Source organism: Thunnus thynnus, chromosome 6, assembly GCF_963924715.1.
Source record: "Thunnus thynnus chromosome 6, fThuThy2.1, whole genome shotgun sequence".
In the NCBI taxonomy this organism is placed as follows: domain Eukaryota; kingdom Metazoa; phylum Chordata; class Actinopteri; order Scombriformes; family Scombridae; genus Thunnus; species Thunnus thynnus.
In genome coordinates this window covers 26,570,492-26,590,632 of record NC_089522.1, presented here as the reverse complement: position 1 = coordinate 26,590,632, position 20,141 = coordinate 26,570,492, and the positions used below count along the sequence as shown (strand labels likewise).

Here is a 20,141-nt window from a genome sequence, read left to right as displayed (position 1 = left end):
ATTATTCTGTGTAAGTAGATTGAGAGCCACTAAACTGGAATCAAATTCTTTGCATGTGTAAACATACTGTACTTGGCCAATAAAAATGATTCTGATTCTGAGACTTGTTCTTTTGTTCCTGTTTTTTCTCAATTTTATTGGTCAGAATATGACATACAAAACACACACAAATAATACACAAATACAGGAAATCATCACACAAAATAAACAGTCGAACAAATTCATAAAGGACAAAGAACAACATAAAAATCACAGGAATAAAATCATATATACAGTATGTATAAAAACAACAACAACAAAAACCCCAAAAGAAATAAGAGAACTGAAGACAATAAATAAGTAAATTACATGTTTACATAAGTTCTGAGTGTCAAGACAGTAGTCAGGCACTTATGTGGTTCTTCATATTGCTTAAGGATTGCAAGAAAACACAGAAAACTAGGGAGGGGATTTAGAAAATTTACGCTTGTGGATATAAAATTTAGCCATCAAAATATAAAAACTGACAATCTATAAGGAATTATGGATTATAGATCTATAAGGAAATGTTCTCATGTCAGAAAAATATAAAAACATCTTACAAAATAAAAGTATAAGGCTTATCAATGAAGCTGAAAATATGGGTAGCAAGTTCTTGCCAACAGGTTTATATATAAGACTTGTTCTTTTTCTCAGTTTTCAATATTCTAGCTCTTTGTTTCTTGACATAGATGATATCTTTTTTTCATCTCTTTATATATAGAAACCGTCACTTACAGCATGTGACATTAATTAAGACAATAACAGAAAACACTTAGGCATCATAATGAAATAAAGATCACATAATAGGCATGCCTTCACTTTCAATTGGTTGATAGATTCAACATGGTAACAGGACATAGGGTAAAAGTAATAATAGTAAAATTGAATAAAAAATAACATAAACAGAAATTAACAGATTTCTTTTTTAAAAAAATCTTTGGAGCTTACTGGCTGTATGTACGCTTTTCTTTTCGTTTATGAGTTGAATAGACTCAAAATAAAAAGTTAAAACGATGGGCGAGACGTCGAGAACTTGGATTCCTAAATGTGAAATTTTCCAAGTAAAATTAATAAATTGGCAGTCTGGTTTTTCTGGTTTTTGTTTTATTTGAGACTTGTTCTTGAACAGACCCTGGTCATCAGCTGTCGTCATACACAGCAGGGGGGCTTCTGTCCAATCAGCACACAGCCGATGGCGCTTTAGCCAATGAAATCTGTCTACGCTATTGTAACGATCCGACCCATCGTCCAATCAACAGCGCTGCTACTTGCGGGCCTGAATCCCTCTTCAACCTTCTGCTTTCCGGAGGGGCACCTTCAACCAGCTCCGCGGTGCACCGGCAGCGGCTTACTTAGTTGTAAAGAAGAAGTGGAAATAACACTTTGACACAGACACAATGTCTTTTCTGTCGGTCAGCAGGCTAGCGCCTAAACTCCTCAATTCAAAGGTAAGAGGGCAAGAAACGGCCGCGATGTCACTTTTCTCAGTCAAAGCCGTTGACGTTACTCTGAAAGCTAACGGAAGGTTAGCCGGCTAACGACGTAATGGCAAGCTAGTTAACAGTTAGCTCGCTTAGCTCTGTCAGCCACATTGTGAAATGCCAAGAGCGTGGCTAATATTAGCAGCGTAGCAGCATAAAACAGCGTTAAGAGTTTTATTAATAGTATATCTTGCTTGTTGCACATTGTTTATATAATATGTTAAAGCTTTTTAACACATGTGTCTTGTTAGCTACCGTTAGCTTCGTTGCTCTTCATGCTGGCCTGGTATTGTCACAGCCTGAACATGTTCAGTAGTGACCGTGTTAACTTGGTTTGATGGTAGTGACTCGCCTGTCCCGTTTCTTTTGTTATCAGAATTGCAAATAATAATTATTTTTAAGCCACTTACAGACACTGTGATTGCTTTTAGACTCGGCATCAACTTTGCGTCTCTTCACCACCACCCCGTTGACCTTCAAGTTAAGATTTCAGCCCAATTAATCTAATGTCTGATTATATGGTGAAGTCCTCAAAATATGTCTTATGTTCTTTAACATTTAAAAGTCACTCAGCACTGTGGAAGAAGGTGTGCATTCAGACATCTAACACCAGGCTGAAACATCTATTCTCAGTTGGCAGATTTGGCCATTTTAGAAGATGAGTTGGAAATGGGAACGGCTTTAATAGCTGAGTATGTTGTAATTATACCTCCTCAATTCTTAATATGCTTTTGCCTGCCAATTAGTCATCAAGTAAGCTTTGCCTTTCCATGCTGATTGTAACCTTCCCGTGACTATAACCTACTGTCTTACTCCACTGACCTCTCAACCCAGACAACTTACATTTAATGACCCTCATATCAACTTTTGTCACACACTACTGAAGAATTCATAACAACTTACTAGATATTCCTCGCCTCAAGGAAATTATCAGTGACTAGATAACTTCCTTCCTTGAACTCTGTACAAACTAGGGGGAAATGTGTCCGTTATCAGTCTTGTAATTAGGAGTATGTACAGCTAACCTTTGTCACACTCACCCCTTCCTCTCTTATCAGTTGTAATCTTTGCTCAGGAGATTTATTAGTGTGCATTTTTTGTGTGGTTATTACATAACATTCTTTGATCATAACATTTTTTTCTCTGAAAATCATATGATTCACATTTTGAGAGCAAGGACAGCATTCATGTGAAGGTCTCATAAAATTTTTCTTGCTTCAGATCACTTCAGTTCTTCAAAGGAGAAAGTAGACTTTCATGTATCTCTAGATTTTTATGTCACAAAAATTTTAAATGTCAAAACCTGTTCCCCTTATTTTAAAAAGTGCAGGAAAGAAATGAGTGGAGATGTGGATTCAACTAATTCTTAATTTTTCTGAACTTTGACTATTGATGTTAGAATAAATGCAGAGTTTCTCTGTTGTGTAGAAGTTAAAGTGTCACTAACAGATACAAAACACGCCAGGGTTTTAATCTCAACAATGGTTCATCCTCAAGTCAGGTTTCATGTTTAGTTTTGTTAACCTAAGAGAAGATTTAGATTTACAGAACATTTAGTTGTTTCTTTTACACACAGCCTCTGCCTTGCCTCCTATATCCTTCTTTTAGGTGTAGTTGCTCTAACCTTTCTCCCAGGCAGGTGGAAGCTGGGAGTGACTGAGAGAAACTGGCGCTCTATATTTAAGACCCTGAGCTGTTACATAACCTCTCTCTCAGCTGTGTAGTGACGCAAGGTCCTACCTTTTTGTTGCGGTGATCCTTGTCTGTCCTTTACTCCTCCCACCCATTGTGGTCATGGGAAGGAGAGCCTAGCGGGACCAGAGCCAGCTGTCCCCTGTCCCCCCCAGACTCCTCCCTCACCCATTGAAATTTTAAATAAGCTGACAGAGGAGTCCTGTTTCGGTGGTGAGCAGCAGCAGGCTCGACTTCTTGCTACTGTCACTGAGCTTCCAACAAGATTACTAGCCTCCAAACACTTTCATAACCTGGGCTGGCCTCAACTATGAGTCAGTGTGTGTTTTTTTTTTTTTTTTTTTTAATCTCTCTTATATCCCCTAGTCTTGTCCCAGTTGTAGCAACAGTTCATAGCTATTTTTTCCATTGCAGAGTTAATCTGAACATGGCAGCAGAAAACCCTTCAGAATATCCTGTATTTGATCAACTAGCATGAAATTCATAATAAGTTGTGATTTGTTAGGCTGACACAGTCCAAATTTGAGCCTGGAATGCCTTGAAGGGTATGCCTGTACTTTACTAAAGGTTAAATCTAAAAGTAAAATAAAAAGACTAGGAGCATTTATAACTGTGTCCACAATGCTATAAATGGCAAATGTTCATAAAGTATCTAAAAGAATTAGGGGATGCTTTGGATAAGAAATGAGAAAATCTGAAAATTCTCTGGATTTGAAAATATAGTTTGATTGTTTCACACTAGCTAGAATTATGGGAAAGAGAAAACCAAATGAACACATAAATCAATGAACATGTTGACATATTGTGGACTGGTGGTGTGATCATGATGTGGCATGTTGTTGGGTGTGTTTTTTTTTTTTTTTATTGGCACCCACAAATGTTGCTCCAGAAGTGGATATTGCTCCAGAAGTGGAGCAATATGTGTGCAACTCAGAACATCTTTACATCATTGTCAATCAGTTGCAAGCCTTCAGTTTGTGAACATATTTTTTTGGGGGGCAGGATAATTCTCCTTATGTCATGAGAGGAATGTCCAGCAATAGTCATCACCACATGTTACTTGTTGCAGCTGTTTGTACTAATCTGACCAATCACCTCATCTAAGTGTAAATTTTGGATAAGGTGGAGTAGAAATGAACCACTAATCAACTACAATGGAAACAAGATGGTCAAGCATCCTGATTGGACACTTGATAAAGATGAGGAGTTGAGGCTTCATACAGACAAGAAATGAAATGCTTGTCAATATAAGAGAGGAAGGATTAAAAATTTAGATCCTTGATTAATTTCTAGCATTCACATTGTTTAGGAGTTTATGATGATCCAATTACTTAAGGAGGATTGATTTAAAACCTATTGAGTTACTGAGTTCATAGATGTTTGAACTGGGAGACCGTTAAAAGAAAGAGCTGCAGTTCTTCATGTTTGACACAGTTGCAAGATCATCTGACTTGTGAACTAACAAGAAGTCATAACAGTATGATGTTATTGTCCAAAATATTTAGAGTTTTCAAACACGATGTAACTTTTAAGCTGCTGCAAGGTTGTCTCAGTTCATATGTGAGGAGCTTTAGTCATCTAGAAATGCAGCTGTGTCCACTAAATTATTTGTTAGGGTTTTTCATTGTGCTACTAATACCAATTCTTTGTCTGCTCCACAGAATGCCACTTACTTCCTTGTGGCTGCCAGAAATGCCAGCGCATCAACAACAGTAAGTTCACTACAAGGTCGTCTGCTTTATTTTTTTCCCCAGGTTGCCCTTCTTTTAGTATAAGAGGTAATCTGTGTGCATTATTTGGGGAAGATGTTGCATTTCATACTGTATTCTCAACACACTGACCTCTGTGGAGCTACAGATCAATTTTTTTGGTCCTGAAATGTTTACATAAACTGTTTGATTAACCCTTGTTCATATTAGAGGAATGAGTTTTATTTTAAGACTAGATGTTTATTTTAATGTTGTGTTTTTACAGAATTTGAAGGATGTTCTGGCAGACCTCATCCCTAAAGAACAGTCCAGGATCAAGAACTTTAAACAGCAGTATGGCAAAACCAACATAGGACAAATCACTGTTGACATGGTGAGTAACTCTTCAGCTCTGAAACCGCAAATAAATAAGTTTGCTCGTTTCCTGTGTGACACGTTAATATAGGAAGGAGCAGCATGTAGGCGTCAACCGTGATGCAAATTAGACATGGCATGTTAGTCTACTTAATCCGTCTGGGCCTGCCCAGCCTTATTTACTGTGTCAGGTATCACTGCCCGGTCATCTTCCAGAGGTCACAATATGAAACCACACTGCTCTCTAACATCAGAGACATTTTTAGCTGAGTCACTCAAACCTTTACTCTACATTGCCAGTCTCAAACTCGTAACAATGTCGTCCTCTTCTGTTTATCATCCGTTTCACCTCTGACCTCTGGATAGTTGCCACAGGGATTTTAGTCGAATTTCTTGGGTCACTGGGTCTGTTTCACTTTCACACAATGAATAGGCATCAATAAACAACACGTATTTCAGTTAGAGCTGCAATGATGAGGCGACTGTTGACTAGGACAATTTTGATAATAGATTAATTGTTGTAAGTCATTTTTATTAAGAAATCGTGCCAAAATTATCTGGTTTCAGATTCTTAAATGTGAATATTTTCTGGTTTCTTTAGTCTTCTATGATAGTAAACTGAATAATTTGGGTTTTGAACTGTTGGTTGAGACAAAACTTTACATTTGCAGTTGCACCTTGGGCTTTGAGAAACAATAATCAACATTTTTCACCATTTTATAGGCCAAGTTAAATACGTAAATTTAATTTTTCTAAAATTCCTGTTAACATGACAGGAAGAAGTTGATAACTCCTTACTGTCATTACTAACCAAAATTGGCAACTGTTGAGTTTCAAGAGTATGATGTAATAGTAAAACAGTCAGATCTTGCCTTAAAAGGTGTAGTGTTAAATAACCGCAGTTACTACAAATGTACAGCTGTATATATGAAATGTCTGTATAGGCTTATGTTTTCTATGTTCTGATCCACAGGTCTATGGAGGTATGAGGGGGATGAAGGGTCTGGTGTATGAGACCTCTGTGTTGGATCCTGAGGAGGTCAGTATACTGATAGTTGAAAGTAGCACAAAGCATTAAGATGGTAGACATTCTTGCAGTGGTTTTATATTTTGAACACCCTTGGTGCCTTTGAGATTAGCCTTCCTTTTAGGCACTTATCTTGATTGCTCTCTTACTTAACCTGAGAGCTTTCAGTGGCAGAATGGCACAGTTGTCGTATATCTTCCTTTTTTTTTTTTTTTTTTTTTTTTAAATCACAACATCTATTCAGTTTGCGTCTTTTCCTCTTTCTCCATTGATACACAGGGTATCCGTTTCCGGGGCTACAGCATTCCAGAGTGTCAGAAGTTGCTGCCCAAAGCTCCAGGAGGCGAGGAGCCGCTGCCTGAGGGCCTCTTCTGGCTGCTGGTCACAGGACAGGTGCCCACTGAGGAGCAGGTGAGTGGGAGAGGGGCGTTGCTGCTGCAAAGACCATTTTACACTATAATAATAAGAAAGAGGAGGGGCTGTGCAGATTCTGGCAGAAAATCCTCGTGTGTCATCATCCCTGTATTTTAGCATTTTCAGCATATTGCTGCAATGAAATGTCAGACAAGGTGACATTCATATACATTTATAAACATGGGAAGGTGGATCACAAGACGTTTGGCAGCCAAATGATTGTATATGACTTGTCTATCTATGACTTCAGACAGCTGTCTTATATGAGCTAGAGATTGTTTTATAACTGGGATAACAAGACGCAATCTGTACCTTTTACATAGGCCTTTTTAGTGCAGCCGGCTATCTCCTTAAAGGGTGATATGAGGATAACCTTACTGATAAGCCTTCTCGTTTTAGCTTACCACAAGTTTTCACTTAAAGAAATGCTTTCACCTCTTTGTCCTTTTGATAGTGTAATTTTTATAAATGAATCTGCTGTTGACTTAAAGGATTTGGCTGATCATTTTCCATTTTTTTCTTATTGTCACAAATTTCATGTGCCAAGTCAAACCATTAATGAACTCATCCTACATGTATCCAAAGCCTGATATATCTTATTCCTCTAAGCTGTAGACTTCTGTTGTTGTCCAAAAACTATTAAAAACATGTCAATGAGTCACACCGTTGCACTGGGTGACATGTTCCTTCATCCCTGAAAACCACAGTTACCGTAACTTGTTTAGAAACGGTTCCAAATACAATATATCAGACATAATACTTGTTAGTAGATAAATTCATTGTTGGTTTGACTCTGCATATGAGATTTGTTGACAGTAAGAAAAATAAAAAGTATAAAAAATCAGCAGCCAAATCCTTTAAAGAAGTCAGCTAAGGAGGATAGGTCATATTCATCTTTTTCTTCCATAACCTAAAAGTTTGGTCTCCTTGGCTTTGTGGTTGTACATGGTGAGAAAATAAATGAACGACTTAACCTCCCAACTCGTGTCTGTATCATGCTCTGTAAACAACATGTAAGCTTTATATAGAAAGGGCAGAAAAGCAAGTATTAAGGTCACTTACATTGTGTGCTCCTGTTTCCCAGGTGAACTGGGTGTCCAAAGAGTGGGCGAAGAGAGCAGCGCTTCCCTCTCACGTCGTCACCATGTTGGATAATTTCCCCACAAACCTACACCCCATGTCTCAGTTCAGCGCTGCCATCACAGCTCTGAACAGCGAGAGCAGCTTTGCACGGGCCTACTCTGAGGGTGTCCACAAGACCAAGTACTGGGAGGTGAGTTTACAGTTACACACACAGGAAACCTATCTTATCTGAAACCAAGTTGGTGACTTGGCACTAACGGAAATGTGAAATATCTTGACAGCCAGTAGATGAATTGTCAAGGAATTCGGTACAGTGTGTAAATCACATTACAGCGTTGCTAGCATGACTGTAGCCTGGTTTTATCTTCTGCTTCCTAAACCTTGACAGTGAATTACATACATAAAAATGTAATCCAACTTATTGTTTATGCTTGCTGCTTACACACGATCGTTCCTCTGTTTTCACATTGATTCTCTTAGTTTGTCTATGAAGACTCCATGGACTTGATTGCAAAGCTGCCCTGCATTGCCGCCAAGATCTACCGCAACCTGTATCGTGAAGGCAGCAGCATCGGAGCCATCGACTCCAACCTGGACTGGTCCCACAACTTCACCAACATGCTGGGCTACAGTGAAGCCCAGTTCACTGAGCTGATGAGGCTCTACCTCACCATCCACAGGTGCAACTTGAAACACATCCCACTAGATTATAAACCTTCATTTCTGTTTCTAGTCCCACTTTGATCAAAGTCACTCAGTTTTAATGTCGAGCTTGTAACAAACTCAAAGTGTTTTAAGAATTGGAAACCACTTCAAACAGAGCAAAACATAAGGTTGATAATGGTATATAATATACACAGTGTCATAATAGGATAAAAAAAAAAGTGAAAACATTTTGTCTAGTAACTGTAACCGAAATAACTGTCCAACATTAAGCTAATATACAACTAAATACTAAAATAATGAGCATAATGTGGTGACTCAGGATTGCTCCTTTTGTTAAAACTTGTCATCTTAAGAGCCCCAAAGATGAGCCTAAACCTAACCTGTAAAAGTCCTCTAGATTTAGACAACTTGACATGTAATTTGAGATTGTTCACTACATATTATCTCAAGGCACCTTACCTGATTGCATACTGGTTGTGATGGTTTACCGATGCCACATGTAGCTACATGAGGAGGTTTTCAGAAGCCTCCTCAGTAATGCAGCCGTTTGTGTGGTACAACTTCTTCTGTTTCTACCCCGAGCTACACTAACAACAGTCCTATCCTGTATTTCCTGTTACTCACACGAGTTCAAAGAGGTGAATTTACTAAAAACTGTAGCTTGTTTGGACATCAAACTGGTCCACCAAGCAGAACAGGTGCAATCAAAGTTGACATTATCAGAGTAAAGTGTACATTTGTGCACATGCCCATTTCAGATAGCAGCATCCAGATAGCAGCATTGCTGTCACCTAGTGTTGACATGGGCAGAACAACAGTATAATGAGACAATTTTAATCTTATGCTGCTGTAGAAATTATGCTTTTTTTTTTTAATTGCTTGATTTGTATATTTTTATTATTCTGTGATGTTACAGTGACCATGAAGGAGGCAACGTCAGTGCCCACACCAGCCACTTGGTGGGTAGCGCCCTGTCTGACCCCTACTTGTCCTTCAGCGCTGCCATGAATGGTCTGGCTGGTCCTCTGCACGGCCTGGCCAATCAGGTTTGTACCAAACAGCTCTTTTTTTTCACATACAGAAAATGCAACACTGCTGGCTATTTTCACACATGAAATGACATGAAATGAGTTTTTTTTCTTTTTCTCCTCACCACGATGTAGTTTTTTATTATTAGTTAATTAGTGTAATTAATGACTCTGCTGCCCATTTTAAACATCTGACAGCCCCCAAGCCCCTACAGTTTAAACAAGATGTCAGTTTTTGGCTCTCATTTTATTCTCAGTTTGGTCACATACTAATGAGTTTTACAGTAAAATGGCTTTGGGCTTCTGTCAAATATGATGCCAACATTTTAAATTGCCAGAACACCTACAGCATGGTACCATATGGTGGGAGGTGTGAAACAGGCTTTACTAGTTTCTGCTACACCCCCCTGCAGTGGTATTTGTACTGAAAAGCAGCATAAGCTTCATATCAAGTAAATGTATAATCATATACTTTGTGTTATTTAGGATGATGTATGATTATTGCACAGAATGACTGTATAGACTGATGACTGCAGACACACAAATTCAGTTATAACTCATCCATGTTTATCTTTCTCCTGCATTTCACAGGAGGTGCTGGTCTGGCTGACTGCCCTGCAGAAGGAGATGGGAGGAGAGGTGTCTGATGAGAGGATGAGGGATTACATCTGGAACACACTCAAGTCTGGAAGGGTAAAGACACACCCTGTTCACAACCAGTTCTAGTTGTCAATATGAACTGACATTCAGCAATATCAGGATACGCCTGGTAGTTTGGCAGATAAGGCCCTATCATCTCCTGTCATTGTTTCTGTGGAACTTATTAAGCCCTGTTTCAACCAGAAGTTCCAGGTACTTTGGAACAAGATGATCTAATCTCAGGAACTAAACTTGGAACTTTAAGTCCCTGTTGTGCAATCCTGTTTGTGTTTCCACCGTATCTGAGGAACCAGGTAGATCATGAGTAGACCCATGTGGGATTTAAAAAATTATGGCGGCGTTGAAATGTAGCTTTCACATATGAGGGAAAAACACAGATTTGTCCGGTTCTTTGTATTTTCTGTTGTATGAGGTTTATGTAATGAATGAATGAATGAGTGAATGAAAAGGAGAAATGCAAACGAGGAAATGAAACAGAAACTAAGAGCGTTTGTCACCACAGTAAATCATCTGTTGAGTGTCTGATGGTTATTTATTTCTGCTTTAGAACGTAACCGCCATGAAACAACCACAAAATAACGTTTTATTTCTCTCATTCACTGGCTTTGTTCTCACTACTGACACTCCCTCTCTTCATTTACTCTCCAGCTCGCTCAACCACCGCAGTGCTCTCTCTCTCTCTCTCTTTCTCTTGCTGGCTCATGTTCTGAGCTCACTCATACTCTCTCTTTTAAACGAGTCAGGAAGCCGACAACAAAACCCAACATTACTTTTAACGTTAACAAACACAAAGAGAAATGTCCTCCACTTGTCATAAATTGATACTAGAACACTTCCTTAGTTTGTGAATGAAGCGGTACACAAGGTGAAGCAGCCACGCTGTGTGTGTTTGACCAATCATCAATGGTCATCCCTGCAAACCCCACCCCCAAAGTTCCTGTTCTTTTGGAAAATACTAACCCCCCCAGCAGGGACTCTTTAAAACTTTTTTTTTTTTTTTTTATAGATTTGTCTATAACTTGCCTCACTTAGCTTGTTCCTTGTTGTTGCTTAGCTTATCCCATCAATTATTAACTGTTTGAAAAAAATGCTTTGCATAGATTACAAGCAATAGGAGGATTGTCAGTATGTTGGCAGAGTTCAAAAGTTGAGGAAAATTTCTCCTCTCTCTTGGCTGTAGGTGGTGCCCGGCTATGGCCATGCTGTCCTGAGGAAGACTGACCCACGTTACACCTGCCAGCGTGAGTTTGCCCTGAAGCACCTGCCCAACGACCCCATGTTCAAGTTGGTCGCCCAGCTTTACAAGATTGTTCCCAACGTGCTCCTGGAGCAGGGTAAGGCCAAGAACCCCTGGCCCAATGTGGACGCCCACAGCGGAGTGCTGCTGCAGGTAAGACACGCGGCGATGGCTTTTAATCATACATGTATGTCGTCTTACGGAAAATATAGATCCTGATGTGTCTTTGTTCACTCTGTGCAGTACTACGGCATGACTGAGATGAATTACTACACTGTGCTGTTCGGTGTGTCCCGAGCCCTCGGCGTGCTGGCTCAGCTGGTGTGGAGTAGAGCCCTCGGCTTCCCCTTGGAGCGCCCCAAGTCCATGAGCACAGAGGGACTGATGACACTGGTGGGAGCAAAGTCAGGCTGAAGAATAACCTGAGAGGAGTTGGGGGTTAGTGTAAAGGGTGGGAGGAGGTGGAGATATCAAAAGGCAGACATAAGTTGACCCCCTGTCATTCCCGACCCCAGGGATTCAATGGGATTCAAAGAGACAGTACGCTTTTAATGTCATTTCACAAAAGAAGGGCCTTTTAAATCGTCACACCATTAGTGTTTGAGTGTGTTTAGTTAACCACTGACAAGTTTTCCCGTCATGTCTCCATATTTGGAGCATGTGAGGTGAAAACTTAAAGACACACATACATGTAACCCATTGTAGGCTCAAATTACGAACCATTATAAGTCTGCTAGCATCGCTAAGATTTTCCCCCTGAGACATTTGTGCAGTGCCTGCCTGTTTGTCATTGGGCGCACTGGGTCTGAACTATGAATAGGCAGTGGCATTCAAAGGGAATTGTGGAAGTGAATTACACTTCCTTTGTATTTGTTTTAAAGATCTAAAGTTAAATACCTGACTGAACCTTTGCTGCTTTCGGCTAATGCTGTGATTCTTTTTGTTTTAGAGGACATCCCCAAGCAAAAGAACTTTTTTTTCCCCAAATTAAGACTTAACTTAGTTTCTTCTATGCAACGTTCCCAGATGTTATCCCACCCAGTCTATCCATGCGTTTCACTCCCATTAATGAACACTCCAGTTTAGAAAATAAAAACGGTCCTCACCAGTGAAATTAGCAAACTTTTCAAGTCATACATTAAAAACAACATGAAAATCGGTTAAAAGATACTGCCCCTTTAAATCTTTGGTCTCCCCTTTTTCTCCAACTTATAGTTCTTTTTTTTTTCTTTTTAATGATGACATGTCTTACCTCTATGATCAAAATAACTGTCTTGTCTATATAGAGATTACTTTCTTTACACTTTTTCATTAACATGCTTTACTATTTTTAATGGGGCTCTCTGCTCAAAAGGGTCTTCTGAATGGTAGAGAATCAAGAATAATGTACAGTAACAGAATCACTTTGAGCAAAGGGTGTTGTAATTGGCAGCCTGTCGTAAATCCTTAAGAGCAAGCTTGAATAAAAAAAGTGGGAAAGGGGGGGCTTTGTATTTGTTGAAGTCCTGTCTTATTTGAGTGTTATGTTTGTTAATTTATCCCCACAGGAGAGCGCTTTAAACATCAACTACTCCAAAATGAGCACTTGCTTGATTGGATTTCCTAATTTGTAGCGGTAGAAACCCCCAGATTGATTGTATCCCTTTTTACAGAGGTTTTTGGTGTTGAATATGTATAAAACTATAATCTTTGGGTTCTCATTTTGTGGTTTTATTTATACTTTGTGTACATAGGTATATATATGTATAGCTTGAATGTATGAGCTCAGTGCGACCATTTGCTTGTAATAACCACAATGATTACCATAGTTTACCAACAGCGTAGTAGTGTCCAGTCTCACTGTAGTGTTCAGTCTCACTGGTCACTGTGAAAATTTTAACAACGAACAAAAAGAAAAAACTTGCAGCTATCTTGTATATACACGATTTCTTGCCTAGCTCTGTCTGTTTTTTCAAGTGTTTCACTTGAATGTTTCAAGCTTGCTCTTAAGTCCTGCAGCAACTTTACCCGCTGCCCCTGGCTTTGTCAGCACTCCATTTTTGTGTAGTTTAAGTTGCATCTTGGATCTTTTCCCCCGACCCCCCCCCCCAAAAAAAACAAATACTCTTGCTGTGTTAGTCAGTAGTTCACTCAGATGTTTGGATCTCTCTGCTCTGCTTACCATCTTCCTTCTGGCTTCATCAGGTGTGTTTTGTGTTTTACTGTAGTGTTCGTTCCATGTGGTGGGTTGTTCAAGATGTGTGGTTATTTTGATCGTAGAGGAGCATAAAGGTTGTACATGATAACTGGGAGGATTCATCAGAGAAACACTTGGGGGATGGGGCTGGATGGGTCAAACGGGCAAGAAAATCTTGAAGAGCAAATATTGGAAAACCTAAGAAAAACTGAAAAACAATAAAGGTTTTTATTAACACTTGTTTGGTGTCTTTTGTTTCATGATTTGAGTGTAAAATAAAGCAGGTCACAGGCCTTTTTCACAGAAGATATTTTGAAATATCAGTAGAAAAGGCACAGGTGGCCTACAGAGCCATTAATATTTTAGTAACTGCTTTACTCTGCTGTGAAAAAGACACATGTTGTCTCACTTTAGGATACAGTAGTCACTGCATCTATCTGATATTTCTAATGAATAGAGCTGAAAACGGTCACTGAAGTCGAAGGTCGCAGTCGTGTCTACCTGATTGATGGACGACCTCGTCCCCTCTGGCTTTTCTGAGAATTCCAGTCATATCTGCATGCGGATGACATTCGAAACTGAAAACACACTTGCCTTGTTAAAGAGCAAATTCTTACTCTGCAGACTGTCAAAGAGTTCAAACATCTGTCATCAGACAGTCGAATTTTTGGGGACAAGTATTGTTTTCAATGCAATACCCAAAGTGAAAAGCCAGTATTTCTAGTAATAACATTCACATATCAAGACGACTGGTGCAGAACTTAAATATAAATATAAATATATGCTTCAGCTGCTCTGTGTCGTCTGATGTGATAAGAGAAGTGTGGAGAAGCCTGACTTTTACGTGACAAACGCGATCGACATGATCAAGGAAAGGATGGTCTAAATGCCCACCTCTCCCGTGTGCTGTTATTAATAACTGGCCCACATACCAGCACTCCACTCTGGTTTCTGTGGGTCAGCTGCTTTTTTGGAGCGCTGCGTCCGGCCTCCGTTACAGTTACCTATGACGACTCCCTCCTCTCTGCCTGTGTGTCTGTGCCTCTGACTCACTTGAAGCCCACGGACAGAAAGGAATAAAGAGCAAAAAAAAAGAGAAACCGCACACACACACAGATAAATAACACCTGTTTTTTTTATTTAAATAACAGCTCTGAAATGCACCCACAATATTTACAAAGATACATTTTAGCCTGCAACATAAAATAAGGTGATTGGACTGCGAAATGATGGCAATATTTTCTATTGTAGCAACTCTTCAGCCAGTGATAATAATAATACGTCTCCGTGTATAAATACTAGACTATCATTATTAAACAGTCAATCCTACACCTGCAACTTGACAATTACTGTGGAAATACACTGAGCAGGTGGAGGAAAAGGTGCTTATATACTTTAAAATATTTATTCTGTTTACACTGTCCTCTCTTAAAATATTTTCTCGATGTTTCTGCTGTGTATTAGCACCAACAATGATACAGATTGAAACTCGGAAGAAGTGAAGATGCATTCTTACATGATTACTGACAATGTGAACACCATGTCTGACCACTGAATAGTAGATTATATATTTTATTGTTTAAAAATATAACAATCTTCTGATAAGTTATAGGTTATAAGTTGTTGTTTTCTTTAAAATCAGTATGTAACAGTAATTCACAGACCCACTTTGATTTAATACACATTCTTCATGCATTGATGATCAACTGTCCCTTCATTTCCAATCACCTCACTAATGGATCAAATTAAGCCACATCAACATTGAAGCCAAAAATCCTGCTTTAAAAACCACTCAGCCATATTTCAGTTATATCAGAGTATGAGACTTGGAGCATGTGGACACAAAACCGTTAAGTTACCTAATATAAAGGAAGGACAAACACTTCTTTCATTGACCTTTTGGCAACATGAACAGGCCAGTCACCTCTAGAAATATGGCAAATACAATCAGTTAACTTTATGAGCCCTCTATCGTGGAATAAAGCAAAGGGCTACTTTTACATCAAATATAAATCCCAACAAAATGTAGTCATGCCCTAACAATGTAACACGGAAACACTACAGGATGCAGTAACTAGATTTGCTTCTGTGTTTGTTACATCCATGCATAATGTATTTAAATAAAAGCTAAAACTTCCCAAAATAAGCATGAAACCCATAGACAATGATAAATGATTGATAATGTTTTATTCTACAGCCCACCAGTATATTTAATACTAATAATGTACATGACAGAAGAGTTAACATGCTCCCCTGGTGTTCTTCAGAGGATGAACCACAAAATACAAAACAGCAGAGTTTGGGAAACTTTTTACAACATCTGTTACAATATCGGTTGCTATCACTCTAGTGATTGGTTGGATTATTATAACTGGGACATAATCAGACGACAATTAGTGAGTTTGCCACAGAATGACTATTTGGCAACCGGTTTAGCAGTGAGATAAGTTGATCAACCGAAGATTTATTGTCATGTCAAAAAGCAAAAAAAGTTAAAAATCCAGTGGTTCCAGCTTCTCAAATGTGAATATTTGATGGTTTCTTTAGTCTTCTGTGATGGTAAAAAAAAAAAAAAACATAGACAAAACAAATGACTAATTGAAAAAGAAAGAAAAAATTGGCAGATTAACTGATCATGAAACTAATCTCTAGTTGCTGAACTGTTTTATTTTCCATCTGTTACAACACTTAACCATGATTTAAAGCAGCACTCAATGTGATCATCTGAAATACCATCAGAAATGCAGTTTTTACCTACTTATTTTCAGCTATAAGTTTGCACAATCAAACAAAATATTTATCAAATATAAAGTTGCAGTTATCATATCACATTTTTTTCTTGTTGTCCCTTTAAGAGAATTCCCTCTAAACTGCAGATGGATTCATTCAAGTGACCTTGGTTTTGCAAAGTTACATTCCACCATGTTAATCTTTTGCTAGTTTCTACTGCTGGGCTGTAAAATAAGACATTATTAAAATTGGCAGGCCAAGTCTCAAGTGTCCAAAAACACAATCTTCACAGCACAACAAAAGCCAAATTAAAGCTAAATGTCCCAAACCTCAAAGTCAACTGAGGTCACAAGCTGGCTAATGAAAAAAAAAGAAGACCTTTTTCCCCCCTTTGAAAAATGTTGCACTTCAGTGAAATTGTCACAATATACAGTGACAACAATCTGTCAATGTCCCAAACATGGCACATTTAATTTGAAACCCAATATAACATTTAATTTGCATAAACCACTGCTGAATAAATTAAAAACGATCGAATAAACAAAGTTTTGCTCCAAGCTCACTACTACATGTCAAACAATATATTAAAACCTAAATTTGAAATAAAAGTAAAGGCAAAGAATACACTTGCCCACATACAGTATAATCAGCTGATCCAAGTGCTGAAGTGAAACTGACTTGATAACGTGTCAGCGAGGTCACATTGAACTATAAAGACTTCACCCAGAGCAAAAGTCTGGATCAAAGGGCCTCTGTGCCTTTTGTACAAAAGAAAAAAAGTGTGTTTTGTTCAGTGTCACTGTGCTGTTTGTTTAAAATAATAGTCGACTTTCTATCATTGGTAACATGATATTGCAATCATTTACTGTTTTGTTTACATAAATACAGCTGATAACTGCCATGGAGCGAGAGCAATGGCGGGTTCCTCCTGCTAAATGTGGATCCCTTCGGTGGAGGTAGAAAGTGGACTGACGTAACACGAAAAAAAGGAGGGAGATGAGCAAGAATTTGTTGAGGCTGGAATAAGAATGATCAATACTCCAAGATAATGCTTACAAGGGTTGGATGTCTAACATCTTCAGGAGCCGCTACGATGTCAGTGTAGCGGTGAAGACTCGGAAGGGATGGGCGACTAAGCAGCATCATGCAGGTTGGTGGGGAGAGAGGGAATAAAGGTTGGTGTGGTGCTATGGGTTTAAGGCCAGATGAGGACATACAGCAGTTGAGATCACGTCTGATGCACCTCGTGGAACATCAGCTCTCGGGGGATACGAGTCTCTGGGCCGTAGAGCTTACAGGCTCGACGCTCAAACGCAGCAACGTTCTGCTTTACAACCTCATCGAAGAACATGGTGGCTAACTGGGAGTGCAGCAAAGAGCGGAACTCAAAGGATATCTGGTAAAAAATACAAAAAATACGATTTCTTTTCAGTATATGCCACACGGAGTAGATGAGTCATAAAAAGTGGAAATAATAGAAAGCAGATGCAGAAGAAAGCTACTGGCTACTTACAGAAAAGTCTACTGTGCAGGTGCGAGGGTAACCAGGAATGCCAGGACTAAAGCGCCATATTGTCTCCAGGTGATTGAACAGCTTTCCATCCGTGCACACTGCCTAAAAATCAACCAAAAGAGAAACTCTGTGGTTACAAATGGGAGTTTGGGGAAAAGAGTACTGGCTGACATTCCAAACACTACTCTTGCTTCGACTAAAATTTGCTAAAAATTTGTTACATTCAACATTTAACATCATCCACACAACTGACAGACTCAGTGAGGCTACTGGCACTTACTTTGACTAGATGGGGTCGGACACTAGTGATCATAGATGTGTATCTCTCCACCACTGGAGGGAATCCCACTTCAAGATGAGCTTTGGAGTGGCCTGCTCTTCTCATGATGGTCTGGGACTTCTTACACCAGGGCACAAAATGCTTGTAATCATCGACATTGGCCACCACATCATACATCTCCTGCATAGAATACCTAAGACAGCAAGTATCACAAGTTTAAGGAATAATAATAATTTTAAAAAAACACTCAGAAATACAGTAATTGCTCATAATGTACTGGAAAATTACCCGAGTATCCTACGCTCCGAGTACTCCTTCCTTTTGTTGGTGAGGCTGATGAAGTTTCTGCTTTGAGGAACAGCCATTGTCATTGTGTCCCAGTCTTGAAGGCAAAGCACTCTGGGAGTTCTTGTCATTAATATGCCACATGATGACAAGTGTCTAAAAGGTAAGAGGAAATGTCCTGTAAGCCACATTCTGGAAAGAGTGCAACCTGCCACAGGCACAGTACACAACAAAACAGGCCCACTACATTCCAGTTTCCAGCTACCAGTGTCAATAAGTACACCTGTATTATGCTGGACCATGACATGTTGTGAGTTTGCTGGTAATTTCTGAGATGGTCCTTTAATATGAATAGAAAAAAGAATAGTAGTGTGACACCCACTCACTCTTGTTGCACCATTTCACAATGTGTTTTCTGGTAGGTGATTACAGGCTGACACATGTGACTAGAAAAATACATGATAACTTACTGAGGATCAGTACATAAATCTATCTCTATCAGCGGATACAAGGTTAAACAAGCAATACTGTAAGGGTCCAATAATTAGGTATTCCTTATAATTAGCTGATTATTTTAATAGTAGTGTGCCAGTATTGCATCTGTCAAATGATATTAAAACTGTTGAGGTCTTTTTATTTAGGAAAAGCAATAAACTGCCTTATGATACTACGCTCAAATATAAAAAATACATTCGCAATATTGACCAATATTGTGTTTGCTACCTCAAACTTAAACAAGCCATACTGTGTGGGTCCAACATTAATTAGTTTTTCTTTATAATTAGCTGATTGTTTTTAATATAAACATGTCAGTATTACATCTGTTTTCTTTTTACATCTTTTTATTTAGGAAAAGCAATAAGCCACTTGTGCTGGTGCGTTCAAACATAAATACGTTCTCGACCAATAATGGTAAGACAGTACTGGATATTGATCATGGCTTCAATAGCATATTTTGTTACATCCATGAGGTGTTAAGTGTTTGTTACTTAAATCTTGAAGTGTAAACTGTGACATTAGCCACCAGGGTTTAAAAGTCACAGAGCTCTTACCCTGGTGCAGGACTGTCACACTGTTTACATAAGAAAACATAAGTACGACTACCCTGATAACGTTACCTGATGACCTTTTCCTCTCTACACCATTTGATCCACGGGAACACACAGTGTCGGTCACTACGCACTGAAGGACTAGCTGTGTGTCATTATAATAATAGAGCCAGTGTTTCCGTGACAGGCTCACCTGATGTTTTGTCGCATGCATCCTCTTGGCACCGCTGTACGACCCGAGCGAGAGGAGCCCACAGCGGCAATCTGCAGATAGTCACTGAACGTCCGCACACCCATGGGTAACCTCCGGGCACTGGCCGTGGCTGCCATCAACCCAGCCACTCCGTTCAAATGGGTTAGGTCCTGGCTGGGTCTTTGAGGCTGACACCGGGGTTTCAGTCCCTGCTTACGCCCGTAACGTTACGACTTGTCAGAATAACCAGCTTTCACCGGTTGTCAACGTAACTAACGTTAGTTACGGCAGTTAACTGCTAGCTAACGTTAGCTAGCTAGCAGGGTTTCATAACGAGTCCGAACAAACGCGACGTACAGCCGCGTTCCTCTATTTTTTCAGCAATACTCACATCACTCCACCTCTCAGGACCCAAACGTGCTGCAAAGTTATACTATTTGTGTTAGTTTCGGTTTTAAGTTTCGTCAAATACGGCCCAGCTGCCGACGACCTTCTCCTGCTAAATAAAACGCCGGTGGGACAAACTGTTCCTTTCTTCTGGCC

General features: G+C 39.3%; 2 protein-coding genes across 2 annotated transcripts; one reads left to right on the top strand and one right to left on the bottom strand.

Annotated features, from left to right (window-relative positions):
- The first annotated feature begins 1,306 nt into the window (after positions 1–1,306).
- Positions 1,307–13,788, top strand: cs (citrate synthase). The gene is made up of 11 exons (XM_067593066.1): positions 1,307–1,469; positions 4,856–4,906; positions 5,169–5,276; positions 6,231–6,296; positions 6,564–6,695; positions 7,783–7,971; positions 8,262–8,461; positions 9,364–9,493; positions 10,067–10,168; positions 11,316–11,525; positions 11,616–13,788. Exons 1-11 carry the CDS (start codon positions 1,419–1,421, stop codon positions 11,784–11,786), a joined length of 1,410 nt encoding a protein of 469 aa, XP_067449167.1. The 5' UTR covers positions 1,307–1,418; the 3' UTR covers positions 11,787–13,788.
- coq10a (coenzyme Q10A) lies at positions 12,360–20,141 on the bottom strand. The gene is made up of 5 exons (XM_067593067.1): positions 19,599–20,141; positions 18,360–18,512; positions 18,072–18,264; positions 17,792–17,893; positions 12,360–17,674 (listed from the first exon to the last, which is right to left on the bottom strand). Exons 1-5 carry the CDS (start codon positions 19,733–19,735, stop codon positions 17,507–17,509), a joined length of 753 nt encoding a protein of 250 aa, XP_067449168.1. The 5' UTR covers positions 19,736–20,141; the 3' UTR covers positions 12,360–17,506.

What these genes read in the sequence shown, in the direction of transcription:
- coq10a (XM_067593067.1), bottom strand. Translation starts at nt 19,735, where the DNA reads ATGGCAGCCACGGCCAGTGCCCGGAGGTTACCCATGGGTGTGCGGACG. An exon ending in TGCATGCGACAAAACATCAG is followed by an intron (nt 18,513 to 19,598) that starts GTGAGCCTGTCA and finishes CTTACCTTTTAG; the next exon opens with ACACTTGTCATCATGTGGCA. An exon ending in CCTGCACAGTAGACTTTTCT is followed by an intron (nt 17,675 to 17,791) that starts GTAAGTAGCCAG and finishes ATTTTTTACCAG; the next exon opens with ATATCCTTTGAGTTCCGCTC.
- cs (XM_067593066.1), top strand. Translation starts at nt 1,419, where the DNA reads ATGTCTTTTCTGTCGGTCAGCAGGCTAGCGCCTAAACTCCTCAATTCA. An exon ending in ATGCCAGCGCATCAACAACA is followed by an intron (nt 4,907 to 5,168) that starts GTAAGTTCACTA and finishes GTGTTTTTACAG; the next exon opens with AATTTGAAGGATGTTCTGGC. An exon ending in GACAAATCACTGTTGACATG is followed by an intron (nt 5,277 to 6,230) that starts GTGAGTAACTCT and finishes TCTGATCCACAG; the next exon opens with GTCTATGGAGGTATGAGGGG.